The sequence below is a fragment of the Acanthopagrus latus genome, chromosome 9 (genome assembly GCF_904848185.1).
Source record: "Acanthopagrus latus isolate v.2019 chromosome 9, fAcaLat1.1, whole genome shotgun sequence".
NCBI classification, from domain to species: Eukaryota; Metazoa; Chordata; class Actinopteri; order Spariformes; family Sparidae; genus Acanthopagrus; species Acanthopagrus latus.
In genome coordinates this window covers 5,136,302-5,152,762 of record NC_051047.1, presented here as the reverse complement: position 1 = coordinate 5,152,762, position 16,461 = coordinate 5,136,302, and the positions used below count along the sequence as shown (strand labels likewise).

General features: G+C 40.0%; 1 protein-coding gene across 2 annotated transcripts in view; it reads right to left on the bottom strand.

The window, feature by feature from the left end:
- The window catches only part of man1a2 (mannosidase, alpha, class 1A, member 2), a 133,533-nt gene that overhangs the window by 76,069 nt on the left and 41,003 nt on the right, over positions 1-16,461 (bottom strand). For both annotated transcript variants that reach the window (XM_037109377.1, XM_037109378.1), the window contains exon 4: positions 8,793-8,889. In XM_037109377.1, the coding sequence (XP_036965272.1) occupies positions 8,793-8,889 (97 nt within the window). The remainder of the gene's footprint in view (positions 1-8,792; positions 8,890-16,461) is intronic.

Here is a 16,461-nt window from a genome sequence, read left to right as displayed (position 1 = left end):
TTCACAGTTATCACCGTATCCACATGAACCCTGCGGAGGTATTGTAAAAAGGAATGACTATCCAGTGGCTCTACAGAAGAAGATCACAGCCCTCAGTGTCTATTGATTAGAAAAGCTGGAAATCAAAGCAGTATTTGATCTAGCATTGTGGTTTTATGGGACTCTGGATGAGGCATTATCCCAAACACAATCTATATTGAGCTGCCACATTGATCACCAATGAGACGAGATTCGTGGATGATCAGAAAGAGGTTAATTCTTGTGCAAAAAATATTGATGCGTGGCAATAATCACAGAACATTTCTGCTCTGGTCCAACATGGTGACTTTTAGAGTGTCTTCCACTGAGAAAAGATGCTGAAACAAGTAAAGACATTTACTGAAAATTGCTCAGTTGTATTCTGGAAAGTATGTGTACAGTACATGAGTTTAAGTTGTCGGGTCAGCTCTTTGAACAAACAGCCAGACTAATCTCATAATGGAAAAAGCAGATGCCAGGACCCCAGTACTGCACTGAGAGGGTGTCCAAACTTCATCGACTCCAACCTTGATAGGGCAAGCAACTGCATGCCTGAGGCAGTCTGTGATATCATTTACTGTGAGCATGTCACACTGCCATGTGGCTGGAAGGTGAGAGAATCTTCACTTGCAAGTTCAGATTAAAATCATGCGTCTTCCATCTCTCGAGAAACCAATAAAGCAGTAACAGTCAGTAGGTTGAGCAGTCAGGGCAGGCCCAGACTCACCAGTGGATTCCCTCGTGTACAAACAAGATTAAATCCACTGCAGCGACTCCAATGAGGTCACAGAGAGTCACAAATTAAATCCTTAGAGAGAAGCAACTTGGGAAGCTAACACCCCTGAACCTATACTGCTGGCTGAAAAAAAAATCTTAAGCAGAATCTCAAAACATCCTCCAACCAAGAAATAATTTTGTTGAGACAAACCCTGATTGTGCACTGCAAGCTTCTGTCTCTGCTATCATTTAAATTATATTTTTGTTTGTTTGTTTGCTGTCAAGTCTGGTTACATTAAGACATGCAAATGATTACTGTCTAACTGTCCAACAAACAAGGCAATAGCAATAGCCCATATATAATAATATAAATGATATAAAAGAGAAACAGAACCCAGCCAGAAAGGCAGAAATGGTGAAAAAAAAAAACATAAGAATCCTGATTGTCATCTCCCAGGATTGAGAATATATTCAAAAATGTCAAACATCTATTTTCTGAATGGTAATTAGTAGAGATGTGTAAAGATCTCAATAATATGATGAATTGTCATGCGGACATAGAGACAGCATATTCTAGAGTCTGCAGCTTATGTTGATTGTCAAGCCTGAGCTGGACAATAAAGTTATGTTGCAGCATTGCTCCAGGCGCCAGGCGCAGTAACATAGATCACTGAGGATTCCATACACTGAGATGCATCAAGAATTGCTTTGCATTCGAATCATTGATAGCTGAATCGTAAACAAATCTAGTCGTGAGGCCAGTGAATATTCACACCTCTATTAATTAGTAGCATGATGTTGATGGAAGGAGAAAGACTGAACTAAACTGCGAGGGTAGCACAGCACCTAGACAATTTACACTAGAGTTATTTTGAAGTTTAAAGTGTTTCTTTTATCTAATGACTGGATAATTACCTTTGCAAAATGAGCATTACGAAAGCTACATGTCTGTGAGTAGACCAGCAAGACCACCTACAATCACACTGCAGAATTCAACACGTTAAAACAAACTCTGTGGTGAAGAAATGAACTGATCAAAAACTCTGCTTCTGCTCAGCGTCTTGCACAACAATGGAACCCCCCCTGAGCTAACAGCGCAACAGCTAACAGCTCTCACTGCTGGACTTGTAACATTAATAACACAGCAGAGCACACACCCTTGTTTTGTTACACAGATAAATGCATGCATGCTTTCAAGTGAATTATTTCATTAATCAATGCTGTCAGTGATTTAAAACAAAAAGGCTGCAGACGATCTATGATTTAGCACAGACTAAATTCTCCTTTCAGAAGACTGGAAATAGTGACCTCTTTCTTTCTATTCATTCAATCGCTAATCAATTTTGAATTGAAAATTGCCCTCAATAAAGAATCAAAATGTAACATTTCCCAAGATTTACATCTCTATTTGATTTGTGAACTATTCTGACCAGAGGGGGGACAGAGAGACAGTGGTGTGGACTCACACTGAAGTCCTGATCAATGTAAAGTGATCTGCGTCCCTGGAGAGCATTTTCCAGCAAACACTGAAGATTGTGTTTAACGATCAGAGCTGGTGCTGTCAATCCACAACAAACAGGGCCACTTCAGCCGCTGGTGAAGCCGGCCTTTGCTTTGACTGACCCACAACCTCAACAAGGGTCAAACCCTTTCAGGCTGAATCAATGGTGGCTGATGTCCCTCATATAATTACCCATGAGTATTACTATACTGTGTGTGTGTGTGTGTGTGTGTGTGTGTGTGTGTGTGTGTGTGTGTGTGTGTGGCGGGGGGGGTAGAACAGCCAAGCTGCTGAGGACTAAGTTACTGTGATCAAAGCCACAAGACACACAATGCAACAGTCACACAACTGGCAGTGTGGTGATGTTAAATTGTGACACGTTGTTTATGATGGCATCAACTTGTGTTAATTTAGTCACATGATCATTTTCTCCATTATCATATTATTCTTTTAGTTTATAAAAGGTCAGAAGTGAAAAACAGCTATTAGTGATCAGTCATGTCATATCATTAATAATATGATTATTAGAACAGGTTGCCAATTCATTTCCAAATTACTTTTTTCCTACATGAATAATCATGTAGCTCTTTAGTTTATACAGCAGCATATACAGAAGACCTGCAGTGACATGCCAGTACATTGTGGGACTCACAAATAACTTAAATGTGCTGAAGTATGAAGAAGGCTTGAGACACATATTCATAGATTTTATTTAAGTGGCGCTTTATTTATTTTTTACTTTTACAACTATTTATAGCATTGGTATATAATGATAATGGTTTGGGGTGGGATAAAAGTACATACAGCAACATATCACATCATCTTAACTTTTGATATGTTAAATACATAATAATTTCATTCCTTTTTTTTTCTTTTAAACATGGGAGATGACCGCTGAATAGATTCCAACAATGAGCAGCTGCTGTCAGACTCTCCACGTTCACACTAGAGGACAAAACTCTGATTCCATCTTCTTAAATATGAGTGTTTTCTGGTTTCTTTGTTCCTCTATGAAAGAATAGTGAGTGAGACAACCTACCATATTTAACACTGATCTGAATTCATCACCGACATTTTATAGACCGAACAACTAACCAATTTTAAAAAAATAGGATATATAATTGATACATTAATCTGCAATTAAATCTTATTTTTTTGCAGACTTGGTCCCTAAAGTTAAAGAACATTTATGTCACTTTGTAAAAGTTTGTGTCCATCCTTGTCTGTGAAATTAATGTTCATGACCAATCAATGATCATGTCCTGCTCTTTGAAATACATTTTTGTTGCTTCAGTTGCGAACGCTGTGATTTACTGTAGATTATTTCTTTGTGATATACTGAGTATCGTAGAATCACCTTTGTTGTGATACATCCTTGTCATCGGAAGAATATTGTGATGGTACTGCATCACTCCTATAAATGATTATGACGTGGTACGAAATCAGCTATTCCCTCTTGAAGACATCGATGCAGCCTCCTCTGAAACCGACAACACCTAGAGAACAATATGCAAGACCTATTTTTGACTTTCCAAAAGTTGAAAATGAGCATCAGTCCTCACCAGATTTCAGTTAACTTCGACTTTTTGCCATTAACTCTGTCTGCGTGTGTGAATGTGTGTCTGAGTGAGTTTAAGGTAGTTTGCTGGCGGTGTCTGACACCATTTGAACCGTGCCTTTCTTAACCAAGCCTGAACTGTGTTTCCTTTACAAAGCCATGTGTTACCCCTGCTTGAACTGCATGCTCTCGAGACAAAGGCTGTGTTTGTATCTGTGCTCAAAATCAGCTCTGCTCTTTCCCCACAAAGCAAAAGAAAAGAGAAAAAAAAAGACAAACCAGGCCCAGGCAGTGAACCCAAGGTTATCTGAGCCTGATGCCACAATAAGAGTCACAGTCTTCTTGTTACCATTCTGGCCTCCTCTTCTGTGGACAGATTAAGGCTGAGCTGTAAGGTAAAGAAGCGACGACACACAGCTTTGCCCTTTGACTCCTTTAACAACTAAAAGAGGTATTCCTATAAAACTGCTACATACACTGTAAAGTCTGTATCAGGCAAGAAAAATGCTCAGTTCCAGTTTGATGCAGGAAAACACTGTGCCTGCTTGGTCAGCAAAGGAGAATCTTTTACATTTTCTGTCAATTCCTGAGGTCAGTTTTAAAATGTTAAAAGTTAAAATTACAGATATAATGTTCTTGGATTTACCATCAAAGTAGACTGCAGCAGGGTTTCATTTAAATGTTAAACCATCAAAGTGATTTAAATCCACAATTCACAGGCGAGCAGCATTTTCCTTCTAATCACACAGCCTCTGTGCATGTGTGTGTCCCTTTGCTACAAGCTGTCAAAGCTCCTAATTGTTAGAGCAACGAGAGTCTGCTGCATCTCCGATATATTGCTGTCTCTCTTCTGTGCCACCCTGCCTTTCAACACACACACACACACACACACACACACACACACACACACACACACACACACACACACACACACAATCAATATAGCTTAGTTCTGTAGGAGGACAGGATACGCGTCATCAATAATGGAAGTGTGTGCTGTGAAGAGTATGAGGGCTGATTCTTTGCCTCATGTCTCGCTTGTGTTTTAGTGGCCACCCTGTGACTAATAGCCCAGAGATACCCAGACTCAACCATTAGGAGGCGGGGAGAAAACACACACACACAGACACACACACACACACGCACACAATCTACATACCATTCGGCAGCAGCTCATAAAATAACAGTGCGCCTCTGGCCAATTTATCACTGACACAAAGCCTCATAAGCATGCATCCTTTCACCACACACACACATTCGTCTATCATACTAGCGTGTACCCTCACTGATGCAATGCATTCCCAAGCCCCGTACCTTAACCCTAATCATCAAAACTAATTGCACAACCCTCATCTGATCCTAATTATAACCACAGCTTTAAAACCAAGTCTGATCACTCATAAAGACCTTTATAGGTCCGTCTGAAAGTGAGGACAGGTCGAAATGTCCTCACTCTCCGAAACTGTCTTCACTCCAAAGGTCTAAAACTCAATTAGTTCTGACAAATTTAGAACACAAACAAACAGGAATACAGATCGAGGAACTCAAGGCACAAAGACACAAGCAGACACAGTCACACTGGCAACTCATGAACATTCAGACAGATAAGCATAAAGCATTGTCACATGCCAAATTCTCAGCAAGCAACAACCATATACATATACACATGTGTATATATACATATACATACATATACACATATGTGTGTGTGTGTGTGTATATATATATATATATATATATATATATATATATATATATATATATATATATATACAGTCATGGAAAAAATTATTAGACCACCCTTGTTTTCTTCAATTTCTTGTTCATTTTAATGCCTGGTTCAACTAAAGGTACATTTGTTTGGACAAATATAATGATAACAACAAAAATAGCTCGTAAGAGTTTAATTTAAGAGCTGATATCTAGCCATTTTCCATTGTTTTCTTGATAGTAACCAAAATCACTTAAGTTCTTACATCAATAGCTATGGCACTGTACTGCTAAAAACACTGCTTTTAAGCATTCCATGTTTTCTTTTCTGTTTGCTTTAAACACATGATACACACAGGAGTTAGTACTTGATTGCGTAACCATTGTTTTTGATGACTGAAGCCATGCGTCTTGGCATGCTCTCCACCAGCTCTGACATTGTTCTGCTGTCACAGCAGCCCGTTCCTGTTGCACAAATTCAAACAAATTTGCTTTGTTTTTGGGCTTGTGGTTCTCCATTTTGAGTTTGATGAGTTTCCATAGGTTTTCAACTGGATTCAGATCTGGTGATTGAGCAGGCCAAGGCATGGTGCGAATGTTGTGGTTCTCCATCCAGGCTTTAACTGACCTTGCTGTGTGGCAAGGGGCATTGTCTTGTTGGAAAATCCAGTCATTCGAGGCAGGAAAGAGTTTTCCAGCTGATGGAAGAAGACTGTTTTCAAGAGTAGCCCTGTACATGACCTGGTTCATTCGCCCTTCACACAATTGCATTTGCCCTGTTCCACTCATACTGAAACAACCCCAGATCATCACTGATCCACCCCCATGTTTTACTGTAGGGGCAAGACAGTCTGGTTTGTAGGCTTCTCCAGGCCTCCTCCTAACCAGTAAGTTAGCTGGAGTGGGCATCAACTCAAAATTGGATTCATCACTGAAGAGAACCTTAGCCCAATCATCAACAGTCCAATCCTTGCGATCCCTAGCAAAGAGTAACCGGGCCTTCCTGTGCCTTTCGTTGATGAAGGGCTTCTTCCGTGCTCTGTGTGACTTCAGACCAGCTTCAACAAGTCGGTTTCGAACTGTCCTTGCCGAACAAGTCACATTTCTCGACAGTGCCCACTCATTTTGAAGGTCCCTGGAGGTCTGACGACGATTCCTGACACAGGAACGGACGAGTGCACGGTCATCTCGTGGGGTAGAGAGACGTTTCCTGCCGCGGCCAGGTAGCAATTTGGTAGTGCCGTGTTCGGCTTGTTTTTTCTTGTTGTAATGAACAGCTGTCTTGGAGATCTTTAGTTTTTTTGCTACCTGTCTCTCACTCATGCCAATTTCCAGCAGTGCCAAGATGGCTGCCTTTGTGGCTTCACATAATTCTTTTGTTTTAGGCATTATGTGAGAGCTGACAACTTCTGAGTTGTGCTATGGCTTGAATGTAAGCAGAAACCACTCTAAGCCTTTGCATGTGCAGTGCTGCTTATGACATGAAATGGCCTCTTATATACCCTGGGAATACAATTAAGCTTAAGAATGTCAAATAGGACATAAAGTATTATGTGATCAGCTGCATTTTTTGTCGTGTTCATTGTATTATACCTTTAGTGGTACCAGGTATTAAAATGAACAAGAAATTGAAGAAAACAAGGGTGGTCTAATAATTTTTTCCATGACTGTATATATATATATATATATATATATATATATATATATATATATATATATATATATATATATATATATATATATATGGGTTACACACACACACACACATATACACACAATTTCTGGATCTCCAGATGATTTCACAATTTATCGGCTTTGCTATTGCCTGATTAGAGAAGAAGGTAGACCGTACCAAATTTCGTATGTGAAGTATTGTGTTGGGAATAATAGGGAGTTGATGAGAAGCAAACAAAGTCGTGTTTACACACAGTGTTACTCACCAAAACACACTGGGTTTAACCTCAAGCTCTTACAAACATGTCAAGTACATTACCTTCTTCATGTAGCCAAGCCAAGTTTTTTAAACATTTTAAATCCAGCATGGTAACATCAGTTGTTTACTAGCTTGCAGTCTACTTCATCCCTGCTTCTGCTGGCTCATTGCTGAATAGCTTAGCGTGTTACCGCTAGCTGTTGATCAGTGGATTAATTTGACACCACTGACACTACTGTGCATTGCATCACGCTTATGCATTTCTATGCATGTGCGTTCTCATTCACATGCATGAGATAAATCAAAACAGACTTATTAATGGTTGCCATTTTGCTTTCACCATCAACTGAATATTGCAACTTGAGGCTGAAATTACTTTCCACCTGGCGACTTCTTGAGTGATGATTTGAAACACCGATGTCACAGCCCTGGTCTGCACTAACAACTTTAATTTCATCATTGTAAATATTTCTATGTGAGAAATCTGTGTTTCTGTGAAAAATATTTACTTTGAACACAATGTCTTACACATTGTTAACAAGTGCCATTTAAAAATCACTAACACTGTTAGTGTTCTGTTCAACAACAAGTGCAATCTGAGTTGTGTCTGTGGTATCACAGATGGTAGCTGCAGAGGTGGATACCAACAAACAGCCTCCAAAGCACAAATCACAGATGATGAGAGGCTGCACTGGATTGACCTCTCTGCTAGAAAAATAATCACTGCCAGTGGCAAAGTTTCTCTCACTGCAAACAGGAAATTCCCTCATGACTGGATCCTGACAAAGTGTTTGTACATCGCTGTTTAATGCAAAATCCAACATCCAACGTTGAACTGAGCGATAGAATTATTCAGGTTGGAATATTAGAGTGTTAACTTATTTTAATTATAGGCATTAATGTCTTTGACAGTGTACTATAGGGACTTTTTCATGAAGAGCAACAGCAACATTGTGTGCTTAAAACACTGCTGTATAGCTTATCAAAATAACTGCCACATAGATTTATACACTGGATGAAGTATTGTGAAACATTATCAATGCTTCAAATATACGTTCTTCTATTCCTTTATCTCACATCTCCATGACACCAGTGGTTTCATTGATCTTGTGTTTCTGTTGGCAAACACTGTTTCCAAACTGATGCACATCCTGTTGAAGGCATTATCATGTCACCTTGTCTACAGGACAAAAGACAGGGTGTGTGTGGGTTTGTGCATCTGTGTGTATACTTGTCTGAGTGTGAGCAAGAGTGCGTGTGCATTCATGCATGCACCTATGTGTGATTTACAACTGTGTGAGCAAACTGCCAATGGGCACCGACAGCAGTGGGGCAGAGGGGTTTGTCTGGCTTACCAAAGATATTTGTGGAATGTCCTTTCTTTGCGAGGGGCTTCAGCTCGTTGTGACCCCAGCCATACTGTCTGTAGCTGTCCCAGGCATGCTTCATCATCTGAAAAAAAAAAAGACAACAAGAGAAAAGATCATTAGAAGCAGTCTACCAGCTGACTTGGCAAGGCAATAATGGGGTGTATAGGGGGAATCAGACACAGATTTAATGCTATTGAGGCCTTTGAAATGTAATTTTAACAAAAATGTAAGACTGATTATTGGACAAATCATTTAATTGTAGATATGCAGATATGTATAGACAGTGGAGATTCTAGAGCCTGTTGGGACCCAAGGCAAAAGTTCCCAGGGGGCCCCTTCAACCAGCGATCATCACCATGTCTCATAAATAATCAAAGAAAAATGTACAAACCTTGTTTTTAAATATAAATAACCTATAAACATGAACAATTAAACCCTAAATAATAACTTAACAACTTTTTCAGATTGTAAAGAACGCACATTAAAATCTATAAAGGTGTGCAGAATAAATATGTTCCGATGCAGAGGTGGGGATTTACATATAGTTGTGTGAGTTTAGGTTCATGTGCATGTATCCAGCAGTGTGGTTGCAAATATGAGCTAAAAGGGCAGGATTAGGCACAGAGGTTGGTTTGATCAGAAATGTGGATTGTACAGATACAGTAAATACAATTAGATTAAATGTTTATGGCAATCAAGTCCTCACAAAATCTCATTTAAACGATCTAATGATATTCAAAGCCTCATATTTATAAGACTAAATTCAAGACATTTTAAGCCTTTTCAAAGAAACACACCAATGGACACCATGGCCAATAAATAGATGACACATCCACAAATCCTGCCATTCACATTCAAATAATGGCTCAGAAACAATGGCTGGATAAAGATGTTTAAATCTGCACCATAATTTTACGCTACATTGATATAATTACAATTATGGCATAATGCAGTTACAACAGCTGTCAGACTATCACTTAAACTAGGCACCATAAAAAATAAAAAAAATAAAAAAAATTAAGCAAAGTGTGGTTGTATGTGATGACAGACTATTTCCATACACGACAAATTAAACATTTAAGCATAATCCTTACACCTTGCTGGTGAGAGAGCCGTTTCCTTTCCTGTTAAAAACCCCTTCACTTTTTCTTAGTCCTTTGCCTTTTTTCCAATCCTCAATCACATCAGGACAGAGCTGTTAATGAATCAGTCAATCAACTTCTACATGTCCTTTATACATGATAATGTAAAACGAGACACCTCCTGCCTCAAACAGCCAGGGAATAGACCCAAATAATCGTAGCAAATTAAGAAAAGCATTAACACAATGTGAATTCCTCGAAGACCCAACACACACACACACACACACACACACACACACACACACACACACACACACACACACACACACACACACACACACACACTTGGCACAGCTGAGAGGGAGGCATGACCCCAAAGACTTTAATCTGGAAGGTGATGCTGCTGAATCAAAGTTCACTGTTTTGCCCCCAGTGTGACGTAATGAAAAGTCTGCCTTCTACACTAAACATCCAATCCCTCCAGACACACACATACACACATGCACACACACAGGCAGGCGAGCTGGCAGGCAGGAATGTGCACCTGCTCACACACACACACACACACACACACACACACACACACACACACACACACACACACACACACACAATGAACACGCAGGTACGATAATAAACACATTCAACACAAAGTGCAGACATATTTTGAAGCTCACTCTTTGTATTTTTCTTCAGTGCATTACTTCCGCCCCCTCCTCCTTTGTGTAGACATTTGTCTACTAGATAGAACAAAATGAGATTATATTCTTCATATGACCTTTGAAAGGAGGCTGAAAGAGATCAGCTCGGGGAGGGGGATGAGGATGAAAAGCGCAAAAGATTGTGAGATGAGCACTGACATGGAGGCTGATGCTGAGATGAGGCGCTCCAGGGCAAACAGAGGAGATGACAAAGCCAAGGAAGGAAAAAGGGCCAGCTTTTACTGAAGCTGCTCTCTTTCAAACGTAAACTAAAGCCCTACACAAGTGGCATCGACAACCTCCGTAAAAGTTCTAAGTGCTGTATCGTAGGCAACTGGACGCGTTTCAGTTTCTTAAAGACATTTTACCTCTCATCAGAGAGGCTTTCTCAGCTCTAACTAACTGGAGGGTAGCTGCAGGTGTTTAAACTCTGTGTGGGAGTGTCCTTACAAGGTCATTCAGGACACTTGTGGGCTTTCAGTTTCAGGGTCGTTAGGGCCACCTATGGGTCGCTGACCAAACCAGCCTTCATATGGCCACAAGTGGCCCTAACGACTCTGAAACTCAACGCTCAAAAGTGTGCTTGTAGGGACACTTCTCAACAGAGTTTAAAAGCCTGCAAGTACCCTCCTGTTGTAAGAACGGATCAAGCCTCTTGGATGAGAGTTGAAACGTCTTCAAGAAACTGAAACACATCCAGCTGCCTACGACGTGGGAACCTTCATCAACACTGTGAAAAGTACATTTCCTGTCTTTGTGGTGGTGTCAGTGTCATTCTGGGTCTGTGGACATCTGTTGATTATGTTCTCTATAGTGTCTGTGTATCTGGCAGCTTTAGTATCCGCCCATCTGCCAGCCTCTCTGTCTCTACATGTCAGTCAGTTTGTCACATCATGACGATGATGACCTTGATGATAAGTTGGCACTGATGCCCTGCATCCTGCATCACACAACTGTTCTTAGTGTGTTAATCTTGTTTTTCATTAAAGCTATACTGGTATCAATTCATCATTATAATGAATTTGGCCCCCGCTTCTCATGCCTGACAGTCCTGAAAAGGATCCTTCTCTATGATGCTCTTGCTGATTTTTTTTCCCTCATATAAAGTATTTATCTTACCTGTAGTAAGGGTCTGATATTGTGGGATGTCACTATGTTAAACCTTAGAGGTGCAATATGTGAGAGTGTTAATTTAAAACATTCAAAAATGTATGAGAATTACCCAAAGAATGGGAAGAAATCACATGATGGAATGAACAGTGCTCCGTCTATGTGTCTGTGCATGTGTTTTTGTGTCACTTTTGTAAATTCTGTAGGATGGTGCAAGGTCTCACAGAGCTCTGTATAGAAGGAATTCCTTGCTAATGCATTAGACAGGACTGGGAGAAATTAAACAAGCCATCAGGGAGTGCACTGTATCACCAACCAGGAAGTAGCGTGGTCTACCGCACATCAGGGAGTGCACTGTATCACCAACCAGGAAGTAGCGTGGTCTACCGCACAGCCACCTTGTATGTCTCTCCAACCAAGCTATGTCTGTTCCCCTACCTGCCTGCCTCTTTATGCCACTATGTGAGAATGAGTATCCAGATCCTCCTCCATCACTCCCTCCCTCTCTCTCCTTGGAGCAGGCAGGCAGCCAAGCTAATAAAGACAAGGGCCAGGAGTTTCATTGTGTTCTTGGCCTCATGGCTTTCCATGACGCACTCCATGCACACACCGAGGATTATAAATCAAATTAATACACACCGTGACATGGACACACACACTGGCTGGCTCCCCGTGATCTGTGTTGATTGGATGCTTCATCAAATTTTGATTGGCCCATATGCCAAGGACAAGCACAACAGTGCAGGGTGTTGACAATGTTGACAAACTGCTTATTTAAAGGACCTTGGAATACTAATTGGACATTAAGCTACAAAATTCTGTGACTGATTCTGACAGGTACCTCTTGCCATCACGGCATCTTGACAGCCAAAAGGAAAAGAGGAGAAAAATTGGCTTGAATTGGCCAAAGAGGCTGGTTCATTTCATAATTAGAGCTGAACCTCATCAACATTGGCTGCAAGACTGCTCAGAAAAAAACCCAACATTTTGTCATCTCCGACATGGAAAGTTACATCTGAATCACTCGCTATTTTAATATCATCACTGAATCTCAGAGCTATTTTCTGCTTAATGTAAAAAGGTCACTAATAGCGAAATTCACAGACAATTACCACCCCACTGTGTTTTAGCCAACTGTCTGCTGTGTGGTTTTATGGCCATTATGAAATTCTGAAAATGATGCATCTTCTTGTTCAGTACTTTGATAGCATTTTCACATACTGTTGTAATTCAGAATTGCCGTTGAAAAAAAACCAGAAAAAAAAGAGTTAAGCTGTAGGCTGAAGCAATGAAAATGAGGGGATGGTTCATGGGTCACTATAAAATCTCAAAACGTTAAACCAACACAGCAAGACTAACATTCAAATAATATTCAGCTCAAAAGACAAATCGCTGTGGCCAGGATTTTCTTTTCAAGGGGGATTATATTACCATGACTGTCATTGTGACAGCAAACCAAACCACTATATTACAGTGGAAATAGAGACATATTAAACTTCCCCCTCTTCTAGCCACTGTCAGAAAGACAACACTAACAATGTGGCTACCACCAACAGCCTGGCTACTATCCAAAGCAAAAACCAAGTGTTTACCAAAGCAAGCCATTGCACTGTGCAGTCAATATTCACTTAAGTTATGATAAGTTAAAGTTAAAGTTAAAGCAATAAAAGTCAGATACTGAGATCCAGACCTATTGCGTGTTTTCTGTAAGTATCTGGATTCAGGGCAATTACTGTCAGGGATGGTTTATTACTGTTAAACTAAGCTAACTGGCGCAATGTTTTGATGTATTAAGGCAAACCATTGCACAGGGTGTTCATAGCATAAGGATAACTTAAAATCTATTTGTTTTGTGTGTATGAGTCTGTCAAATGCCTTAAAGCATGTTTATTGAACATTTCGATAACAGATCAGCTCGCACTTAACTACCCCTTTCTTTAACTAAAATCTTGCTTCAACATTGGTGCAGACCCAAAAAGCTCAACTCAAGGTTCTCTATTCTGTGGGAAATTACTCTCTTTTGAGCATTTTCCAACTCGCTGTGGAACATTTCTTTGGCAAATATTGCAGTCCCCATGAGACAGTGCAGCCATCACTGTACCCAATTTCATCCAAGAAGAATAACTCAAACTACCTCTTTAGACTAAACTGAACACAAATCCCTTGCCCCTACCAAACCAAGTGCAGTGTAGGTATTTGCATTTAATAAAGCATGTCAGACGTTCCCATCCTGCATCTGCCCACCAGCTTCCCTGTCACACTCAACTGTTACTCCTGGTGAGTACTGGTGGTGGTAAGTCCTGTCGTCAGTTAGTACCCACTGTGAATTACTACATCTGGGACTGTGGAGCATGACGACAACCAGCAGCTTGTGGTGTAGGATGAAGAGAGCCTGTTCAACCCTGACAGCTCTCCAAAGTAACAGACAGACAAACACAGTCTGTTCCTTTGCATGATTCATCATCTTTTCTGTGGCAGCTTCTTGGAAAGGCTGATAGTCACTGTAATCCTTACCAAAAATATATACTTAATAAAGTATTGAAATTATATTTCTATACTATTCACATCAACTGAATACCTTTGTGTTTTTTTAAATGCATTTTAAGAGCAACAGAAAAATTCCCATTTTTTACTTTCAAATCAGGATTCAACAATAGTATGTTCTCCTGTTGGCATTTTTGCCAGTAATAGGGAAATTAATAGGGTTTTGGCTTCATCAAAGTAGCACCGTGTGTGTGGTTTCTTCTTTGGAGTTGACTGTTCTTACAGTGACAGTCTAACTCGGTGCAGTCTTGTCGCAGGTCTTAAAAACGCTGCTTCATTAGCACCTGTCCTGATTTACTAAACCTGGCACACTTTCTAAGTGTCTGCAGTTCCCTAGGCAAAAACTACTTCACATGAAAACATAAGTAGCATTTACCTGGCAAACCTAGTTGTTGGATTTTACTTAACTTTGTAGAAATAAATTAGTGTTTGTTCAATTTTAATGGCTTAAAATTCAAATTATTTCATACTAGGCTAAGGTGGCTTGGCTAAAATGCTACAAAATTCTAAACCTAACCTCCATTTCAATATAAGTTATATGTCTAACAAGATATTACAGTAACTTATGGCCACCATCAGCGCCACGCGAAGATATTCTTGGAGGTTAGTTTAGTTCAGAGGCAATAACAGAGGTTTCTTGGATCATCACCAAAGGCTAAACCCTAACCCTAACCCTGCAAAGTCTGCAGATATCTGTATGTGAAGAGGTCATTATTTTTCAGTTATGGATGAAGCACACCTTTCCTGCACATTTTGGAGCTTTTGGTCCACCTGTGTTTAGTTTAGTTGGAAAGGGAAGTGTAACTATGCGTAACCCTCTAACATGTATTTATTTACCTGCACAATTTGCGTTCATGGTAATTACTACCCCTTTAGAGAGCTAAAAATGTTATAAACAAGTCATAGGGTATTACTTCTAGTTTGACATTCATATCAGTTACTATATTGTATACCTGATATTCATGACTACTGCGTTTTGGCAAGCATCAGAGGTGCTGTTTGACTGCAGTAACAAACAACTGCTTTCCTGTAGGAAAGGCAGGTGTCTTCTCTAAATACATAAAATCCTTTCTATTCAACATGGAATAAGGCAGAAATTATATAATGATAAACGTTCACCAACTGAAGCCATGTCCACCCTCAGTTGTTAGATGGCCATCTCAAAAGCTCTAAATACCCAACTATGATGCATTATAATGCAACCTATGACAAATCTCTAGCGTCTAGTCTACATTATCGGTCTGACCGATTATTGAGGCATATTTTTAAAATTTCTCCAGTTATTGGTATTGGTTATTTTTCTGTCAGATTAATAACAAAATAAACTAATTTAAAATATGCAACTTTAGCTCTGATGCAACATCCTCACACACAATGTCCCAATTACAACAATATCCCATTGGCATAACATCAAAATCAATAGCCTTTAAACAATTAATAATATAAATCTGCAAAGTAACTAGTAATCAAATGTGCCAAAAGATTTAGTGGTGAGAAAGTATAAAGAAGCAGAGAATGGAAACACTCAATTAAAGTACCCCCAAATTTTCCTCAAGAGCAGTACTTGAGTAAAATGTACTTCAGTTCCTTCAGTCAGTGGTTGTTCAAAATTTTTTACTGCAAATGAATATCAGTTTCCAAATGTCTCTACTGGGTATCAGCATCCTTGCTCTTTAATCACCTGTATCAGTGTCTGCCCTGAAAAAGTCATATGGGTCAACCCCCCCCATCTGTGTTTCAAAGATCAAGCCGTCTTTGGCATCTGGAGGTGACCTCAGTGTCATGGATTGTATCATCCTCGGTACTCTTAAGTCAGTCGATCCCGTTCCAGTTCCAACACACATATATAGAACACTCACAATCACATGTGTCTGAGGACAACAGAACCACTCTCTAAATGATACCCTGTCTTACTCTGTGCCTGAAAGGATTGGGAAGACTGTCGCAGTAGAATCGCTTTCCGTGGTGATCTGCTTATTTCTATGTGGCCCAGTCTCCATATCGCCACCGTTATATTTATTAATCATGCCACATTATACGCTCGAGCTCACTTTGGAACGAACAGGCAGCCCAGGAGTGGCCCTGTGTTATTAAGGTCAGAGTCTGAGGGAGATTAAAAACCGCTCTTCCCCTCCCTTTCCCTATCGACTGACGAACTGGAGAGTGAAAAGTGAAGCATACAGTATGGTGCTGGTCTTGATGAGAAAGGCAGCCGCA